Source organism: Ornithorhynchus anatinus, chromosome 1 (assembly GCF_004115215.2).
Source record: "Ornithorhynchus anatinus isolate Pmale09 chromosome 1, mOrnAna1.pri.v4, whole genome shotgun sequence".
In the NCBI taxonomy this organism is placed as follows: Eukaryota; Metazoa; Chordata; class Mammalia; order Monotremata; family Ornithorhynchidae; genus Ornithorhynchus; species Ornithorhynchus anatinus.
This window is the reverse complement of record NC_041728.1, coordinates 25,786,668-25,807,706: the sequence shown is the minus strand read 5'-3', so window position 1 is coordinate 25,807,706 and position 21,039 is coordinate 25,786,668. Positions and strand designations below refer to the sequence as shown.

Sequence of the window (21,039 nt, the reverse complement as noted above, 5' to 3'; positions counted from 1 at the left end):
CTGTAGCAGTCGATCACTGCCCACGTCCTCCCTGTGGCCTGGAATTCCCTTCCCTTTCATATCCTTATAGACCACCACCTTCAAAGCCTTACTAAAATCACATCTCCTCCAAAAGGCCTTTCATGACCCAGCCTTCATTTCCTCTGTTCCATCCTCCATTTTGCATCGTCTAGGCACCGGGATCTGTGCCCTTTAAGCACTTGATATTCACCCCCAGCCCAGCACACAGCACTTATCCTTATCCTCTTCCATTGCCCCTTTCTGTAATTTATTGTACTGTCTGCCTCCTTCTTTAGACTGTAAGCTGCTTCTGGACAGAGATTGTGCCTACCAACTGTATTGTACCGTACTCTCCGAAGAGCTTAGCGTAACATGCTGCACACAGTGAGCAATCAATCAGTGTTATTTATTGAGCACCTGCTGAGCACTACGCAACATTTTAAGACCTTGGGAGGGTACAGCAGAAGCGTGGCATATGTTCCCTGCCCTCCAGGAGCTCATAATCAAGTGGGGTGGGTGGACGGAAATGAGTTACAAATAGTAGGAGCAGGAGGAAAAGCAAGGCTCTGACAAGCAGTGATATGGCCTCTGTCGGAGCCAAATAAAGACTTGACTGTGCAAATCAATATGCTTAATGACTGTGAAGGTGGCAGGCCCAAAGCTGAAGCAAAATTAGCTTGTAAAGTCAGAAGTGGTAGAAAAATGGCAGTCTCTCTGATCAAATATCTCGTTCTATTTCACTATTAATACCAATGTTATGAAAGTGTAAAAGTCGTCGTCCTTTTCTCAGCACCAGTCGTGGTAATGCTTTTAGAGTGTCATAGCCAACATTGGCCCCCTCTAAAACTCACCAGAGAGCCCGTTTCTTCATCCAAGAACACATTGGTTTTCCTAAACGTAGGAGAATTTAATCTCTCCTCTCAAATGAATTGTGTGCCCCAAAAGCATCAGATTATTGGTTATAGACTGGCATCTACAAATGGCAGCGGTTGGTGTAATCCAAATGAGATGAAGCCCTCTGTTTGTTCTCCTGGAAAACCTGGAGAGATTTAGCTACAGCCCTCAGTAGCCTTGTTTTCCCATTAGGTGGTTGGAACTTCAAATTGGCACTCAGAAAACAGACAATCCAAAGACTCATTCTCTAGAGGGCCAGGTGGGTGGGCTTCATCCTATGTGAATATCGCTCCTCTATTGGATTTATTTCTGGAAGCTGACCTTTTGAAAAGCCAGGCAACATTTCCCACCCATCATTGGCCTATCCCTCCCAGTAATATATTGGTATGTCCGTTTTCGGCTTGCCTGGCAAAATAAATGGAAGCCAAGGACATTACAATTGGGAGGCGGGAGGACTATTATTTAAAAAGCTTTTAAATGATGTCCCTATATATTCTTTTAACAACATCCTCTAAAAGCCTCTGAAAAAAATAGTCCCTTTCTGCCACAGTAGTTAACAAGGACTGTACTGGGGACTGTTCTTTAAAAGGCTGTTAAATGATGATCCTATATTTTTTAACGTCAACATCATTTAGAAACCTTTTAGAGAACGGTCTTCCTCACCCACTACCACCGGCAAAAAAAAAACCACAAAAAAACACCCAGTACTTGGGGGAAGGGATTGCTCTCTAAAAGGCCCTCCAATGATTCTATCAATAAATATAGTGATGTTGTTTAAAAAAAAAACCTACTTTCCCCAGTGGTGATTCAGCTTTTTGGCATGAGCTTTCAATCTGATGACCCCATATTGCCTGTCGTCGTGCATTTGTACGTAATTGTTTCTCTTGCTAGAAAATAACAGTGTAAAACTTGATGGGAGGTTTTCAAAGGGCAGAACTACTGGAAACTTTTAACCCATTTATTGTTTGGCAAGATTTTGGCCCCTTTACATGGCCCATTTCCTCAGTTCAGATGTTGGAACAGTTAAAGTCCTTGCAGAACCAATCATTTCCAAACAAGGAAGCCTAAAGGTTTACCGCTGACTGTGACTGTAGTAACACCTGCTGGGCTTCTATCCAGAAACCCTGGAGAATTCAGGAAGGTTATAAAGTATTTTTTTAATCACTAGAATTTGAATGGTGAGATAGTATAGTTTTCACAGGACCTCGGAGAATGCCTACTTAAAATAATGGCATTTGTACCCATCTAGTGAGGACTGGAGTGTGCTTGGGCTCAAATAATAATTTGTGTATTGCTATTCGTTGACCTTGCAGAGTTCAGGGTGTGTGGGACACCGTTATTCTCTGCTTCTGAGCCCCCAAAAAGCAGTGATGAAGCAACTTACTCGTGGTCAAAATTCAGACCTGGGCCCTTTCCTCCTCAGCATCGGTGACCGTGAAAGTATAGATGGAGTCAGCAAATGCCTCCAGGAAGATAGTCTTGCACAGGGCTTGGTGAATTGGGAACTTCATAATAAGACTGGTCCAGTGGGGTGTTTATTGCCCCTAGAGTCGTGGGGCAGTTGATCCAAACATCCCAACATCTCCCCACACCCTCCCCCAACTCTGCTCATTTGTGCTTTAACTATGACATGAACTAGACACTTTAAAAACTATTGATTTTTAAAATAATAACTGTGTGTTATTCATTAAATGCTTAATAGGTGCCCCACACTCTGCTGAGTTCATTCATTTGATCATATTTATTAAGCACTTACTGTGTGCAAAACACTGTACTAAGTACTTGGGAGAGTATGCTCCAATAGGCACATTCCCTACCCACAGTGAGCTCACCATTTAGAGGGGAAGACAGATGCTCATATTCATAAATAAATATATTTATGTATATATGTGCTGTGGGGCTGGGCGGGAGGATGAAGGAAGGGTGATGTGGAAGGGAGTGAGAGGAGAGGAGCGTTTAGTCATGGATGGCTCTTGGAAGGAGATGCGCCTCCAATTAGGCTTTGAAGTAGGGGAGAGCATTTATCTGATATGAGGAAGGAGGGGGTGTTCCAGGCCAGAGGCAGGATGTGGGTGAGAGTTGGGCAGCGAAATAGACGTGAATGAGGTACAGTGAGAAGGTTAGCATTAGAGGAACGAAGTGTGTGGGCTAGGTTGTAGTAGGAGAGTAACAAGGTGAGGTAGAAGGGGGCAAGGCGATTGACTGCTTTATAGCCAGTGGTGAGGAGTTTTTGTCCGACGCAGAGGTGGATGGACAACCACTGGAGTTCCTTGAGGAGCACCGGTTAAATAGAGCATTATTAGGTCAAAAACGGTCCCTTCCACAAGAGGTTCACAGTCTTATAAAGGGAGAGAGAGCTGGTATCTTATCCCCATTGTACAGAGGAGGAAGCTGAGGCACAGAAAGGATAAGTGACCTGTCCAAGATCAATAAGTGACTTGTCTAAGGTCACACAGCAAGTCAGTGGCCAATTCGGACTAAATTGCAGGTTTCCTGACTCCCCGGCCCATGCTACATCCTTTATTGATTTCTTTCAAGGTTTTCGACTTCATAGCGATCAATTCTACGATTTTTCCCTAATAAAAACCATATTCTATAGCAAAAAAACTCAACTGTCCCCTGAAGCAGCATTGATCCATTGAAAAGAAACTATAGATGCTCAGTTTCTCCCTTGGTTTGAAATAAATTTCCTTTGAAGAAGAACCTCTTTCCTTCCCTTTGCTCCTTCCTTCCCCAAGTTGGGTTCGAACCCAAATGTCTAAAGTTGTGGGACTTTTTTGTTGAAAGAAAACAAAATACAAAATGCTGTAGAATAATAGGAAATATTTTATACACCTACTCATCCTGCCCCCTAAGTATTCCTAAATTGTTTGAGTATCCTCGGCTAAGAAGATACTGTAACTGATGGCTCAGTAGATTATTTTTGGATGAAGATCTGAATATTAGCAATAGTAGAAGAGCTGCCCAGAGAAATTGAAAGCTTTAATCTACTACTTGTAAAGAACTAAGCTCACTGTGGGCAGAGAGAGTGTCTGTTTATTGTTATATTGTACTCTTCCAAGCATTTAATACAGTGTTGTGCACACAGTAAGTGCTCAATAAATATGATTGAATAAATGAATGAGAACGTAATGAAAAGGAACAAAAATCCTTTGGTACTATGGTCAGAAGCAAAGTGTGAGTGTGAGTCCAAGTGGATGGACTCTTGATGTGTTGCCCAGTATGGGTTTTGTTTTATTATTTTTTTAATGGTACCTGTTAAGCACTTACTTTGTGCCAGACACTGTACTAAAGACTGGGATAAGTAGAAGCTAATCAGGTTGGACACACTCCATGACCCACATGGGGCTCACATTAATTCCCATTTTCTGGATGAGGGAACAGAGGCACAGAGAAGTGAAGTGCCTTGCCCAAGGTCACACAGTGGACAAGTGGTGGAGCTGGAATTATTACCCAGGTCCTCCTGACCCCCAGGCCCATGCTCTATCTACTAGGCCCTGCTGCTTCTTAAATATTTATGTTAACGTTCAAATATTCATCTTTGAATTTGTAGTGAATGCTGCTGGGTTTTATTGAAATTTTATTTAAATCCAGACAGGCCTTCCTACAGTCAGGTGTGAAGAGCCAGTTCAAAATGGCTTCTAATAACAGAATTAAACCAAAGGAAATGTGGAAAGGGATGATCAGAAAGAATGAACAGGGTCGAGACTCCTTTTTCTGAATGCATTCTCTATCTCTAAAGCACCACCACCGACTCTAGCATGATAGATGTGTACATCTAAAGGAAACTATTGTCTCTCCTGTCAGTTATCACTTTCCCATTTTTAATGACTACATCAATATTGTATTTTAATCAATTTGAAGGGAAGATAATGAAGAAAATAATTCTTGATTTTTTTCCTTTAAGCTCCCAGTTTTGACTAGGGTTGCAAATTTCAATAATGGTTTTAAAATTTCAATAATAATCAGTAGGTTCAAAGAGGTACATTTAAGGAGAAGCAAAAAATTGCACTCCACACTTCCTTGAATAAGTGAAAATCTGACAGTCCTTGACTTTTGGGGGTTCTCGTTGGTATAAATTGAGGCATGGATAAATTTTATTAGAGGTTCTCACATGGAGATGAGAATGTATCCCTATTTATAGTCTTGCTGGCACTCAGTCATTTTTATCAATCGCAAATCTAAGCAGAAAATGCGTAAAACAAACGGAGCTGGATACAAAGCGGGGATTGTCCTTAGCCAGCTACCTTTTCATGTTTTTTGAGATTCAAAAACGATCGATTAATCAGATTAATATCCGGTTAAATGTAGGCTAAAGCACAAAGAGGAGTAAAAATTGAATGTTGTTTTTCATAAAGCTAAACATGGGTGTAACATCACTGAAATGTGCATGGCAGATATTGAACAAGCTCTATTCTTATTAAACAGACGCTTTGATAGTCTATTTTATTTTTTTCAATTCTCATTTTAAATTCTATAATTCAATCATTTTGAACAGCTATATTCAAAAAAGTTTTACAACTTTAATCTTAATAATCTTGGAAAAAGCAGACATGCTATGTCATAAAATAACTATTAGTGACTAGTTTGTATCCTATAAATCTAACTTGAGTTGATAATATGGTCCATTACCAGCTAACTGCACAGAGTATTTTTCATTTTACACTCTTCAGTTACTTTTTAGTGAAGTGTTAAAAAATATGAAGCTTTTCTCCTCTCTAAAATTGCATGCTGTCTGTCTGTTATTAGGGAGATAACAGCTCTTATAAATGTTTCAGTAAGCGCTAAGTAGACAGTTATGTGCACTCTCATTCCACGCTTATTTGCTTACTGTAATAAACTGATAAAATATGTGTGGTTTGTCTCTGTGTATCTACAGGCATCATGAGTCACATAGATTTCCTTTAGAAATAATGTTGTGTCTGCAGAATTGATTGGTTATTTTCATAAACCATCCAAAGGTACACAAATGACTTTTATTATTTAAACATATGCTGGCTGAGATTTGTAGTTAGTGATCTCATTGTGACTAGATGGTTCTTGTTCTATTAACTCTTTGGGAAGGTCTTTCATTCCAGGAAAGCTGCAGTTACCTGAGTACACAGCCTCTTTGAACCAATAATTTACAAATCTGTGTGCTCTCTCTCTCTCCCCCCCTCCTCTCTCTCTCTCCCTCCCTCTCTCTCTCTCTCTCTATATATATATATATATATATACACACACACATGCAGTGTGCAGTTTTGTAAATTGAAACTGAAATTCTTTTTCCCAAACACTGCATCAACAGGAGGAGACCAGAGAGTAAAAAGGAGACATTATTTGCTGCTGTTGAAACCCCGGCACCTCCACACCTGGAATAAATACAACGTGTGGTTTTGGTTGCCATATCTTAGGAAGGACATGCCACAGCAGGAGAAAGCATGGAACAAGACCAACAAGAGGATCAAGGGAACAGAGGAGTTTATAAACGAGGCAGGGAGAATTCGGGCCCTTCAGTATAATTGCTTTCTTAATTTCCAGGAAAGTCTATTAATTATTCCCTTTACCCTTCAAACAGGTCAGTACTCCCGTCTTCGTACCAATGAAAACTCATGAACTACTTCACCGCATGAGTGGAAAAGGATTAGCTGCCCAATACCACTTCCCAAGGCAGCCTTGCATTTATGGTCATCAGATGGTCTCCATACAAGTGATGTTAACCAACACCACTGATCAGAAGATTGAAAATATCCACATAGGAGAAAAGAAACTGCCAGCAGGCCTGCAGATGCATGTGTTTCCTCCAATAGGTAATAGTTGTAAGTCGATTACTTGGTATTTATGAGTGTTTTCATCTATTTATGACTTTTATGAAATGCTTTCAATGTGCAAAGCACTGTAGAAAGTGCTGGGGAAAGATACAGAGACATTGATCCAGACGTGGCTCCTGGCCCTTGGAGAGTTCACATTCACAATGCGGTGAGGGGCAGACACACAGGAAAAGAGACAATGGGGTAAATTCAGCAAAAGAAATAACACTACAACACAATAAGAATGGGAAAAGATCAGTAAGTAATAATTTGCATTATTTGCAAAATGCTTTGAATTTCCAAAATGCTTTCCCATCAGCCAACTCATTTTGCAGGCAGGTGGTATTAACACCATTCTACAGATGCAGAAATGGAGGCAGGGAGAGTTGAAGTGGCAAGCCCCAGGTCACGGAACAGGCCAGTGGCCTAGCTGAGAAACTAAACCCCAGAGCTTCTGAATCCCAGTCCCGTGTTCTTTCCAGCAGATCACACTGTCTCCCACAGCTTGGAGGGAAGACTTCTCCTACTCTTCACTACTCCGGGCAGGATCATCCTCCGGGAAAAGAAGCTTTGGCCTGCCCAACCCCTCAGTAACATCTGCCTGTCAAAGATGAAGTAGAAAAATGTGCAGGCTATTGTAATACTTGAATATTAGCATATGCAGGCACTTAGGTCTGTTTTACACTTCACCGAGGCACACCCCCCACACACACTCCTCTCCCCCCGCTCCCCACCTTGGGTCTACCCACCCACCCACCCGAAAGCAGCCTTCTTTTCAGCAGCCAGCCCAGCTTCCTTCCATTCCTATTCCAGCCTGCATTCCTCAGATTGCCAGGCTGGAAACTTACCTTTTCCTCAATTCTGCTCACTCCAGCCAGTAGTCCCAAGGGAGGGGCCAAGGCTATATGGAACAAATGTGAATTTTTAAAAGGATATTTTCATCAGGAATATCAAATTCTGACCCAAATCTGCAAGGACTAAACAAATCTCTGACACCAAAGCAGTGTACGGGAACTGCGCAGAGCAGAAAAATAGAGTGTTTGAGAGCCACTTGCTATTAGTCCTGCCTCAGAGCATTCCAGGGAGCCCAGGATTCAGTGTTCAGGCCCCCAATCCCTCTAACCTTTCCCCACTGCCCTCAGAGGCTCTGAGAAAATCAAGGCTCCGTCACTTCGGTGATGTTTCACGTCCAGTCCTTCAAGAGCCATTCTGCTAGATTGTAAGCTCCTTGAGGGCAGGGATTCTGTCTCTTTGCTCTGTTGCATTCTGCTAGTGCTTAGTACAGGGTTCTGTACAGAGTAAGTGCTCAGAAAATAGAATTGACTGATTCCAGGGTCACAGTCTTACGAAGGAAAAATTGAACTTTCAGAACCTCCAAAGGGTTCTGCCTGCCGATCCACATCAGGACTCAAAGAAACAATAGCTGCGAATGCCCCATTATAAATGTTCCCACCACTGAGAGATCTGTGACTTTGGGATTTTGGTTTCTGGAAAAGGAAATGTGTTTTGCTCCATATGGCCTTCTCAGTCCTGTATAAGATGGGTCCTGAGCTTTAAAAATGCATGTGAAAGTGTTTTGGTCCTGTTGTACAAATTCACAGGATTAGAAATAAGCTAACTGAAGGCTATCCCTTCCCCCTTTCTAAAAATACTTGAAAACCTACCCCAAAAAGGAAAGGTGTCTGAAATCTCGGTCTAAATAACCTTACTTAAACTGTGTACACCTATCTTGTAAGTCAAGACACAGTTTCCTGGTGAGGCTTGGGGGAAATAATTACAGATTAAACTACTAATGATAGTTATAATACTAATTGTTATATTTGTTAAGTGCCAAGCACTTTACTAAGCACCGGGATACGTACAAGATAATCAGGTCCCACAAGAGGCTCACGGTCTAAGTAGGAGGGAGAACAGGTACTGAATCCCCATTTTGCACATGAGGGAACTGAGGCACAGAGAAGTGAATTGCCCTAGATCACACTTCAGGTAGGTGGTGGAGCTGGAATTAGAACCCAGGTCCTCTGACTCCTAGGCCTGTGCTCTTTCCACTAGGCCATACGGCTTCTCCATGGTTGTACTCAGAAAATGGTTTTAAGTCTTAGGGGATGTTAGTCATCAGAGAACTCTGAAACCGTTACCTGAATTTGAAAGACCTCATTAATAGTGTTCACCTATGAGTTCATGGTGGATGAAAAGACCAATGCACTTGATGTGCTTGCTTAGGCTGTTGTATGGTACTCTTCCAAGCACATAGTACAATGCTCTGTGTAGAGTAACTGCTTAATAAATACCCTTGATTGATTGATTGATTGATTGAAGTCACTTCACTTCTCTGTGCCTCAGTTCTGCAAAATGGGGATTTAATACCTGTTCTCCCTCCAACTTACACTGTGAACTCCATGTGAGAGCAGATTATCTTGTATCTACCCCAGTGCTTAGTACTGAGGCACAGAGAAGTGAAGTGACTTAATAATAATAATGTTGGTATTTGTTAAGTGCTTACTATGTGCCGAGCACTGTTCTAAGCGCTGGGGTAGATACAGGGTAATCAGGTTGTCCCACGTGAGGCTCACAGTTAATCCCCATTTTACAGATGAGGGAACTGAGGCACAGAAAAGTTAAGTGACTTGCCCACAGTCACACAACTGACAAGTGGCAGATCCAGGATTCGAACTCATGACATCTGACTCCCAAGCCCGTGCTCTTTCCACAGAGCCACGCTGCTTCTCTGTGGAAGCCCAAGGTCACACAGCGGGCAAGTTGCAGAGCAGGATTAGACCCAGGTCCTCTTGACTTCCAGACTCGTGCTTTATCCACTAGGCCAGGCTGCTTCTCAAGTGGCATATTTTCAGATATTGGGAGCTTCTATATATTTTTCCAGTTATTCAGTAGCAGAAGGCTTGTTGAGGAGGATGTTAAAATGTTCGTGCCATCTTTTGAGGATTCCTTCCTTGTCTGTGATGAGACTGGAGCCATCTTCACTCTTCAGGCATACCTTGATGCAGGGACGGGCCGGTATAATGCTTTGAGTGAAGTGAAGAAGTTTTTGGTTTGCTGGTCATCTGCATAACATTGGGCCTCTTCTGTTTACTGCACATTTCCTGATTTGGTTTGCCCAGGTTTCTGAAGGCCTCGCTTTTGTCCGAGTTCTCGGGTACAGGCCCTCGGCACTGGGTGCACTCGGTTCTGCTAGAACACGATGCAGATTTAGGGAGTGTCCTTCCGGTACCGTCAGTCTTTCTGGATACGGATCAATAGAGTGTCGGAAGAACTCGTCGCAAACGTGTGCAGAGACACATGAGGCATCAGCATCAGACATAGTGAGCATTACAATGCGAGGGCCCTTCAGCATGGAGTTCTGCAAGAACCCAGCCCCCCCATCCAAGGAGAACTGAGTGTATTCTGTGTAAACCAAGATATTTTTTCCAGATCATGTGATCTGATAAACTCAAATGATAATGTCTCCTTTATACGGTATTTGCTAGCTGTTCCAATTGACTGTGGTATCCACTGAAGGGCTTTGCGTTGGCGAATCTCAAGTGGCTTAAGACTAAACACCTGTAGTTCATTCTCCAAAATACCAGCATTTCCAAAATCTGAAATCAACACATTAATAAGTATAGTCAGCGGGGCTGGGGTTAAGATTAGAGGTTGCTTGAATGGCTGATTAATTAGGGTGTGGGGAAAGTTTGGGGGTTCGAGATGGCTGATTGGTTGGTTTTGCCTGTTAACAGCTTTAAGTCAATCAGTGGTATTTGTTCAGTGCTTAATGTGTGCAGAGCACTGTGCTAAGCTCTTGGGAGAGTACAGTACAACAGAGTTGGTAGGCATGTCCCCTGCCCATAAGAGGCTTGTGTGGTTTTTCGGCTGCTAAGAGGTCCATTTCTCCCATTTCCCACACCACCGTTTTATTGACGGATGAATTACTTCTCCATTTGGAATATAATTGGTAGATAATCTATAAAACGCTTTTGAATTCTTATGGATGAAGGGTTAGTTGTGGAATATAAGTGCTTATACTGTGTGCCAAACTCTGATGCAAGCCCTGGAGCCAACACGAGATAAACAGAATGGTGCTATATAAATATAAACCTCTGTCCTGACCAGGGTAAAAGGAGAGTTTAGTTGGGTAAATTAACGTTAGAATATTTTAAAGGCGACTTGGTGATTTAAAAGTATTTTAAAGTAGGAATATACTTGCAGCTGTCCCAAGCGATTTGCCACTGGAGCTTTTTGAAGTTTAAAGCACTCTTAGAGAACTGAGGACTATCAAGAAGTAGGTAATAATGTAACTCTCTTTGCCTAGTTAAAAAATTACTCTTTAGTTTTAAAAGTGTCAGGCAACTAAAATATGAATTTTCCAAACACTGAAAATGTTATCCAAAGGTTAAAACAGTAGAACAGTATTAACATTCCTTGGAGCTGGCGTAATGAGTTGATGAGTTGACCTTTCATTGGCCGGCGGAGAATAGAAGAAATAAACCTCTTAGCTTGGGTTTGACATAGAGTTGGCTAAGTAAGAATGCCTCGTACTATCGAAGCACTGCTAGCGGAGCTTAGTTCCCACTTCAGGGAAGCAGCGTGGCCTAGTGGATAGAACCACGGGCCTGGGTTCTAAGCCCGGCTCTGCCACTTGTCTGCTATGGGCAACTCACTTCATTTCTCTGTGCCTCAGTTACCTGATCTGTAAAATGGGGATTAAGACTGTGAGCCCCATGTGGGATAAGGACTGAGTCTGACCTAATTAGCTTGTATCTACCGCGCCACTTAGAACGGTGCTTGACACAGAGTAAGCGCTTAACAAATACTGTCATCATCATCACCAACTCCCTCATGTGGTCCTTTAAAATGAAAAACATACCGTTGTCTACAAATGGGATTCTCTCCAAACCCTTCCAGAAATTTTTTTTTTTTTTTTTTGCCCTTGAGTTTCTAAATAGTGCCCTTTCAGAAAACGCCCTTCTCGGCCAAGTACTTGCGTTAATAGTTCAACTCTAGTCCCCTTTTTTAAATGACCATGGAGGAATGGAAAGATATTCCCCATTTGGCATTTTAAAAATATGACTGACAAGAGAGGTTTGAGGTAGAGAAACTAGTCTAACTGTGTTCCGTGGGAAGCAGCAGCGGCCGTGTCCCGTGGAGCACGGGCTTGAGTGTCAGACGGTCCTGAGTTCTAATCCCAGCTCTTCCGCTTGTCTGCTGCGTGACCTTGGGAGAGTCACTTCACTTCTCTGGGCCCGAGTTACCTCATCTGTAGAATGAGGATTAAGACTGTGAGCCCCATGCGGGACCGGGACATTGTCCAACCAGATTTGGTTGTGTTCACCCCAGCGCTTAGTACGGAGCCTTGCACATAGTAAGCGCTTAACAAATACCATAATTATCAGTATTTTTCCAGCTGGGAGGTGGAGCGTCAATTCCAGATGATGATCAGAAAGAGGCAGAGGAAAGAATGGATCTATGAAATGTTCTAGAGGAGGAACTGGGCAGGGCTTGGGGACACTCACTGTGGGAGATAAATGAGAGAAGAGACTGTAAAACATGGGAGTTGCCATATCACTAGGGCCTTCTCCCCAACTTTTCCTTTGTTCAGAGCCATAAAGAATGGTAGAGTCCCTCACCTGGTGACTTGTGTGCAGAGTTTTCAAAATCAGGGATCAGTCAGGTGAATTGACTTCCTCAGAACAGTGCTTGAAAAAAATCATATTTAAACGACACCGTCATCTCGCCATTTTCAAGAAAAGCAAGAAAACTGACCGGCAGTTAACAGCTTCTCCCTCCTCTCCATTGGTGGCAGGATCCCGCCCAGTCTTTCTTGACAATCTCGTGCACTCACTACTGTGATCTGTTTGGTCCGATCGTGAATCTGCCTCAGGAATGCAAGTGAAATTCAGGAAACCCGCTCCAAAACTCTGCCTTTAATTCATCGATCTTATGAGTGAGTTTGACATGATCACTCCCGGGGGATTCCAGGCCAGGGTGGTTGCCCACCCAAAGCAGGGTGAAATTGGCTGCCCCCTTCCATTCTGTACAGCATTATACTGCCTGTGCATGTAGCATTCCATAATGATGCCATGCAGAAGCCCGTTAGGACCTCCAAACCTAAAGCGTTTCTTCGGAGGAGGGGACTTGACCACCCTTCTCATTGCCCTCCCTCCCACCCCCCCCCCAAGCAATCCTCCAGAGCCATTGCTTTCCTCTTGAAAGTCTTTGGACCCTTTCAAAAATGTTGACCGCGCTTGCTCCCCCAACAATCCCTTCCCCGCCCTAACTTGTGCCAGGCTTCAGTCCCCTCTTAAATTGCATCCTGTGGCAACTAGACCTCACATGCGGTATTAGACAGGCCCTAAGCTTTAACAAAGAGACAAGGTAACTTGCAAATTTGCTCCTGCCCAGTCTGTTTGGGTCAAATAATTTCAGTGTAGAATCATCACAGATCAAGTCCACCAGCCTACAACAAAACTGTGAGCAGATATCACCATCAGTTTCCTACCTTCATAAAGTTCAGTAAGATAATATTAATGAGCATTAAATAGGAAGTCTGGAGCACCAAAAGCCTGCAAGATTCAACATATTTAGAGAAGCAGTGTGGCATGGTGGGTTGAGCATAGGCCTGGGAGTCAAAAGGACCTGGAATCTAATCCTGGCTCCACCACTTCTCTGCTCTGTGGCCTTGGGCAAGTCACTTCACTTCTCTATACCTCAGATACTACATCTGTCAAATGGGGATTAAGGCTGTGAGTCCCATGTGGGACATGGACTGTGTCCAACCTGAGTAGCTTGTATCTACCCCAGCGCTTAGTACAGTGTCTGGTACATAGTAAGCATTTAACAGAAACCATTAAAAAAGACATATTTGGGGTAGACGGGAGACCCTGTTTGGAGTAATAACAGCATGACAAAAATAATGCTTTTTATGGCATTAAGCACTTAGGCACTGTGCTAAGCTTTGGGGTAGATGCAAACTAATCATGGGGCTATTATAAAGAGTAATGGAATGGAACCACTGAAAATAGTGTGAGTAGAAGAAACATTATCTTGGATTTTAAGAGGTAACTTCAGGATGTTGGAGGAGTTAGAGATTCATGGGCAGTTGGTCATAATAGTTTATTAAAGGGAAAAGTTGGTGCCACTAAAAGGGAAATCTGTACCATAAAGTTAGGTATCAAGGAGAGTAGAGAGGCGACCTTCACGCTTTTCTTATGAATGATAGGGAGCCACTGTCAACTTGGGAATATGTGGCTTCTGGGACCATTGGTCTGACCCTCTAATTGTGTTGCCTCTGTGATTAAAGGACCTGAAAAACAACTTCAGGTTCTGTAGCATACTTGGAGTGTTAGGAAATAACTACAGTGGGTAGACAGACATGCAGCCAAATGGGTTGTCCTCTCTGAGGAGAACAGTCAGTCAATCAGTGCTGTTGCTATTTTATTGCTATTTATTGCCCGAGCACTGTACTAGGTACTTGGGAGAGAACAGTACAGTAAAGTTGATAGAACATGTTCTCTGCCCCCAAGGAACTTACCATCTAGATGGGGAGATGATATTCATTCAATGGTATTTATTGAGTGCTTACCATGTGCAGAGCACTGTACTAAGCGCTTGGAATGTACAATTCGGCAACAGATAGAGACAATCCCTGCCCATTGACGGGCTTACAGTCTAAGCGGGGGAGACAGATGGACAAAAACAAGACCACTTAATCACGGTAGATAGAATCAAGGGGATGTACACCTCATTAACAAAATAAGTGGGGTAATAAAAATATAGACAAATGAGCACAGTGTTGAGGGGAAGGAAATTGAGGGGGGAGCAGGGAGAAAGGGAGCTTAGCTGAGGGGAGGTGAAGGGTGGGGCAGAGAGGGACCAGAGGGAAAAGGGGAAGCTCTGTCTGGGAAAGCTTCTTGGAGGAGGTGAGGTCTCAGTAGGGCTTTGAAGAGGGGAAGAGAGTTTGGCGGAAGTGAAGAGGGAGGGCATTCGAAGACAGCGAAATCTCTGCTAAAGGTAGCCGCCGTTTCAAACAGGAGAGTCTTCACACACACTTTGAGTATAGAAAGGACTGTTGGTCTCACATCTGGTTCTTCGACGATACTCCCACAGTGGATAAATCCACATTGCCCATGTTTGTACCGGACAGACAGCACCGAATAGTCAAAGTAAACCGATACCTGCTGACTTGGGAGCCTATAGGAAAAGTATCCTGGTAACCAGGACTCAAATCAGGTAGGCCTTTCCAAAAGTGAGATATTCATCTACTTGAATTGCCCTAATACAGCCGAAAATCATCACCACTGGGTTAGTGCCCAGAACTAGGTAACCTGATTGATTCTGCCCCAGCTCAAGCTCCAGGGATTCCAGGAGCGATAATATGTCTCTGTCGTATTTGTTTTTCAAGATGATCTAATCTTCTGCTGCTAAATTTCCTTTCAGAAACCCTCTGAATAATACAATTAGATCTGTCATTTTGGTCTCCAAAATGCCAGTTCTTATGGTTAATATCTGAGCACAATGCTTTTTCCTTGGTGATTAACTCTTCTAGCTTCCCTGTAATTTACATTTTAGAGATCCTTGAACTCGTCCTTATTGTGAGGCTTTTCCGCTGAGGATTTGAAAAACATATTAGTCATGGCTCTGCCAGTACAAGGCTGTAAAGAACTCATTTTTTGCCTCAGTGGGCTACTATAACCTCACCTTGTGCCCCACTAGCCCTCCCCTCCGCCCCCTCCCAGTGACCAGAAAGAGTAAATGTCTTTCCAAAAGAAGAATTTATTTCCTTCAATCAGTGGTATTTATTGAACTCTTACTATGTACAGAACACTGTACAAAATTCTCAGGAGAGTACACTGTAACACCAACAGAAGCAAGGCCATGTAGTACATCTTCCCGCAATGTTGGAAATCACTAGTAAGTTTACCAGGAAATAGATTTCCTTAAGAAAACATAAAATGAATGTCCGTGTTCAATAGATAGTCATATTTAAAATGATGGTAAGTTTGAATAAAATTGTGTGCGCACGCGTGCACACACTATCCAGAATTTTGAAGCTTCCTTTAAAACAGTTTAGAATTGGATTTTTTTTTTTTAACCAAGCAAACTTGTAGAATATGTTGCAATTAGTCTGACTAGTTTGGTTGAATAATTCTTCCACACATTGTGTTTTCATGTCCAAATTGTTTTATTTCCTAGAATCTCTTGATCCTGAAGCATCTATTACCGTTTCAATGGGTATTGACTTCTGTGATTCCACTCAGACTGCGAGTTTTCAGTTGTGGTGAGTCCAGTTGTTTTACATCTTAGAGGGCTTAATCATGGGTAGCAGATGGGGAAAAAAAATCTGTGAATTACTTGAACATTTATTTGGCTTTCTGAAAGATGAAAAACTCAAGGAAATATCCAGCACTTTTTCTTATATAGCCAGGACATCTTACTAACAGATATAGAATTGTATTGATGATATGGGCAAATACTGCAAAACTGGGCATTGACAATTGACTTTCAGAGGTATAGGCCAGTAGAGAAATGCAATCCCATTGTTCTTACTGTACTTTTCATTATTTTTGGAGAAACTGTGATACTAAGAAAAATAGGAAAAAGCAGAATAGTAGTCACAAGTTCTTCCACCTCTCGGAGACAGAGAGAATGCATCCATTCCAAGGACTTTCCATCTTTTCTCTTCCTCTGTGTGGTATAGAGTATTTGGCTCAGGGTTTTGCCCAGTAAACACTGTTTGATTGTAGGTTGACCTCGGGAATGTAGGGAGATGAAAAATGATTACAGACTTTTTTTATGGTACTTGTTAAACTCTTACTCTGTTTCAAACACTCTTCTGAACGCTGGGGTAGGTACAAGTTAATTAGGTCTGATGTAGTCCCTGTCTCACATGGGGCTCATAGACTTAAGTAGGAGGGAGAACGTATATTGAATCCCCATTTTACAGTTGAGGAAACTGAGGCACAGAGAATTTAAATGACTTGTAGAAGAAAAATAAAATAGTTTTCTATATTCAGCAGAGGCTCCCCCAGCCCCCACCCTTCGCCACCCAAAACAGGTCACACAACAAGTAGTTGGCAGAGCCGGAATTAGAACCCAGGTCCTCTGACTGCCAGGCCTGTTTTCTTTGCACTAGGCCTCGCTGCTTCTCTTTGCACATTTTTCTTTGATTTTGAAACTGTATTTCAATTAATCATGTTTATTGAGCACCTGAGAGAGTACACTAGAAGAGAAGGGATGATCTCTACCCATAAGGGATTTGCAGTATAATGGAGAAGAAGACATAAACTGATTTGCAACTAGAAGGAATAAGGCCACAAGTAATATAGGCTAAAAATCACTATGTTCAAAAATCGGTCAAGAGCTTGTGAAATGCATTACTGCCGGGGAGATGGGAAGGATGGGGGAAAGCATCCTAGAGGATGTGGGATTTCAGATGGCGTGTGAGGACGGGGAGTGCTGCCATCCGGTGATTAGGAAAGGGGAGAAAGTTCCAGGCAGGTGAAATAATATGAGCCAGGGGTCAAAGGGTGGAGAACGAACCACCGGGAAATGGGGAGCTTAGACGGAATAGCGTGTGCAAGCTGAGGCGTAGTAGAAGAGAGTGGATAGCAATAATAATAATAATAATTTTAGTATTTGTTAAGTGCTTACTATGTGCCAAGCACTGTTCTAAGCGCTGGGTAGATACAAGGTATTGAGGCTGTCCCATGTGGGGCTCACAGTCTTAATCCCCATTTTCCAGATGAGATAACTGAGGCACAGAGAAGTAAAGTGACTTGCCCAAAGTCACACAGCTGATAAGTGGCGGAGGCGGGATTAGAACCCACGACCTCTGACTCCCAAGCCCGCGCTCTTTCCACTGAGCCACGCGCTGATGGAATGCCTTAAAGCCATGATCAAGAGTTTCTGTTTGAGGCATAGCATTTGAAAACCTAACTAGGTAGTGTATATTTCTGTGGTGCAGGATTACTAGGTAATTTGTTGATGTTTCAATATTTACTTTAACGTTTGTCTCTCCTTGTAGACTGTGAGCTCCTCGGGAGGGATCACATCTACCAATTCTATTGTACTTAGTCAAATTTACTGAACACTTACTATGTGCAGAGCACTGTACTAAGCGCTTGGAAGAGTACAATATAACAATCACATTCCCTGCCTACAAAGAGCTTACAGGCTAGAGGGAGAGACAGTCATTAATATAAATGCACGTCGTTACAGGGCTCTGCATCCAGAAAGCACCTAATAAGTACCATTGATTGATTGATTGTTTGATTTCAAGCTACAGCAGAAATTCTGTTTTTGTGGCATTTTCATGTATCTACCTGGTCATGCATTTAGACACCAATTCTCTGTTTATTCAGTACCTAGGTTTCCCGTCGAAAGTCATTGATATGACATATTTTCCATGTCCCAAGGACCTATTGTAATTTTTAAGGCACTGCTATTTCTAGTAGATCCTGTGCTATCTGGTAGGTTAGCACAAAGCTGTATTGCTGCAGCTTCACTGGTTTTAACATTTTGAGAGATAGTTTATTGTTTCCTTCGCTTATGGTAGTTATTTTTCTGCTCCCTTTATCTGACTGGAAGATATTAAGTTGTAGTCACTGCTGAGCTTTTTTTTGCTACAGTAATGTGACGTTTTGTGTCCTAGATGTAACGAAGTATGGGGAATGAAAATCTACATTCTTGAAAGACTTTTTTTTTTTTTAACACCTACAATGAGTGAAAATTGTATGCCTCTTTTTTTTTTTTAAACTTACAACTTTTCAGTTTTACTAACAACTCAGCCCCATGTTACACCATTCATTTCTGAGAATCTCTGCGGTGATGAATACAAGCAATGTAGCATAACGCATTGATTTTATGCAGATCATCACCTTTATGTTTTGGGAGGTCTGTTGTATTAGTGATATATAAAAACTGATTACTTTTTCCTACATTGCCTAGTAATTGTTTATTATTTTCCTATTAGACAAACAAGACAGATCAATATTACTGAACACCAGACTATGAGTAACGTCACTGTAAATAGATATTCCTCCAGAGCCACTGGTGTATTCATTTTAATGATTTGGACAATGTGAGCCCAATGACAAAGCCCAAGTTAAGCACTAAGTTAAGAACAGCGGAATCTTCCTTTCATTATTAGCCTGTAGGAGATTTTATTTCTTAATGTCACGGCTTTTGTTTTGGGAGAGTTTTGTTATTTGAGAATTGAATTCCAAACCGAAGTGCCTCGATGTGTACGTACGCAGGTAATAGACGCATTCTTTCAAAACACGTGTATGTGTTTTTGAAGAAGTATGCTGTTGGGGAATTGGCACAACATAAATTTCTGTGGCTAGAATGTGATTGCAGTACCAGAAGAAATGGTTCTGCCCACGTGCCCAAAGCTACTGAATGTGCCAGATCCTAATAAAGCAAGTTTTCCTTAATGAAGGGCTTGTTTGGAACATTACCCCTGCATTATAAGAGAACTGAGCATATTTGGAGGGGAGAGAAGGGGTCTCGCTGAATGTGGAAAAATATTTTAGCGTTCTTCTACAGTTTCCTAAAAATGGTTTATACGATAGATGAAAATATTTTTAGTATTTATGGAATCTAGCTTGTCTAAATGTGTTTGCAGTATTTGAACAAAGCACCTCTTGCCCTAAAACATCCGCTTTGAAGGAGTATATGCATGGTTTTTATTTGAGATTGTGTTAGGAACCAGTTTGGCACTAAAACACCTCTGATCATAATTATTTTCTTTATGTGTTCCAAAAAGAGCACTTTGTCTTGCATCAAACGTAATTGATCCTGAAGCCGTGTAATCACAATTACTCACTTTCTTAATTGGCCTGCCCAAAATCAGAAAATGGAAACCGATCGGCAGTGTTTAAATCAATAGCTTCATAGTAGCGCTTGTGGGGATAGGGAGATAGTGGTAATGGGTAGATCAATTGATCTTAGGTGCCAATCACAGACTGTGTGTTTTGCATGGCAAACAGAACCTTTTTGCTTAGGGATGTGCTGTGGTAGTCTTAATGGTCAATAAAATTGAAGAAAAAGCCAGTTTGGCTGATCCCAAATTTAGTTTCTCTTTTAAAAATATATGGCTGGACTAGAAGGGGTTGTGTAAAAATGGAAATGTATGTGATAAAAGGGAAAATCCAATAAAACATTGTAAAGATGTTGGGAAGCTTTGAAGGAAAAATCAGACATCTAAATTAAGAGAGGAAAAAAACATTTTATATACACCCATTGGCATTTATGTGTCTCATAGAATGATTCTATATCATCATTGCCACCGAGAAACTTTTGCCCTATTGTTTTAGGTTTAATCACCCGCCCAATTAAATCTCTTTTCCAAGATGTTAGAGAGAGGGAGAGTGAATGTGTGTGTCTGTGTGCATGTATATATGTCCACTGAGTACCCCTTAAAGGAACTGTAATTCAAAAAGTGAATATCATTCCCCGATTGATCTCCCTGCCCTCATGATCATACCATCCCTTCATCCACCTCTATACACCTTTGTTATTTATTCACTTAGGTCTAGTATGTAGATATCTAGTTTCTTGTTTCTCATATATGTTATACTTTTTTTTAATGGCATTTGTTAAGCGTTTACTATTTGCCAGGCATGACACATGTCCCATATGGGGCTCACAGTCTTAATCCCATTTTACAGATGAGGTAACTGAGGCACACAGAAGTAAAGAGACTCGCCCATGGTCACACAGCAGAAAAGTGGCAGAGCCGGGATTAGAACCCAGGTTCTTCTGACTCCTCGGCCTGTGCCCTGTCCTCAAGGCCGTGCCGCTTCCTTCCTACCTGTAGTTGGTTTTCATGTCTGTCTTCCCTGCTTCAGGCTCCTTGAGAGCACGGATAATGTCTACTAACTCCATCTACGCTCCCAACAGTTTAATAAAGTGCTCTACATATAGTAGGAGCTCTATAAATACTGGTGATCTATTGATTTTTCACCGTTTTGTTGATTAACTTCTTGAGGCCAGGGATCGTGTCTTCTTAGAGCAGAGCTTGGCACACAGTAAGCACTTAACAAATACCATCATCATTATTATCATTATTATATGTTCCCCAAGCACCCGTTACCATATTCTGCACACAGGTACTCAGTAATAAATACTATTGATACTGATATAAGTCAACAATAACTTCTAAGTAGCCAGGAGCAGGGCACTGTAGTAGCTAGTATGAGACTGGAGAAGACATGGTCTTTGTCTTGCATTCTCAAAATTGACTCACGTATGCTAACGAAAGAACACCTAGATGTATTTATACATTTACACAGAGAGACATCGTAGAACTAAATAAAAATATATGCACCTAGAGATAGTTACTCAGTTTTGAAGGCGATGT

General features: G+C 41.9%; 1 protein-coding gene and 1 non-coding gene across 3 annotated transcripts in view; both read left to right on the top strand.

Annotated features, from left to right (window-relative positions):
- The window catches only part of AP3B1 (adaptor related protein complex 3 subunit beta 1), a 249,431-nt gene that overhangs the window by 201,029 nt on the left and 27,363 nt on the right, over positions 1 to 21,039 (top strand). For both annotated transcript variants that reach the window (XM_029079817.1, XM_029079872.2), the window contains exons 23-24: positions 6,452 to 6,683; positions 15,870 to 15,954. In XM_029079817.1, coding sequence (XP_028935650.1) covers positions 6,452 to 6,683; positions 15,870 to 15,954 — 317 coding nt within the window. The remainder of the gene's footprint in view (positions 1 to 6,451; positions 6,684 to 15,869; positions 15,955 to 21,039) is intronic.
- On the top strand, positions 1,448 to 1,576 carry MIR1327 (microRNA mir-1327). Its single transcript, NR_034620.1, has one exon. It is a non-coding gene; the product is annotated as a microRNA mir-1327 (primary transcript).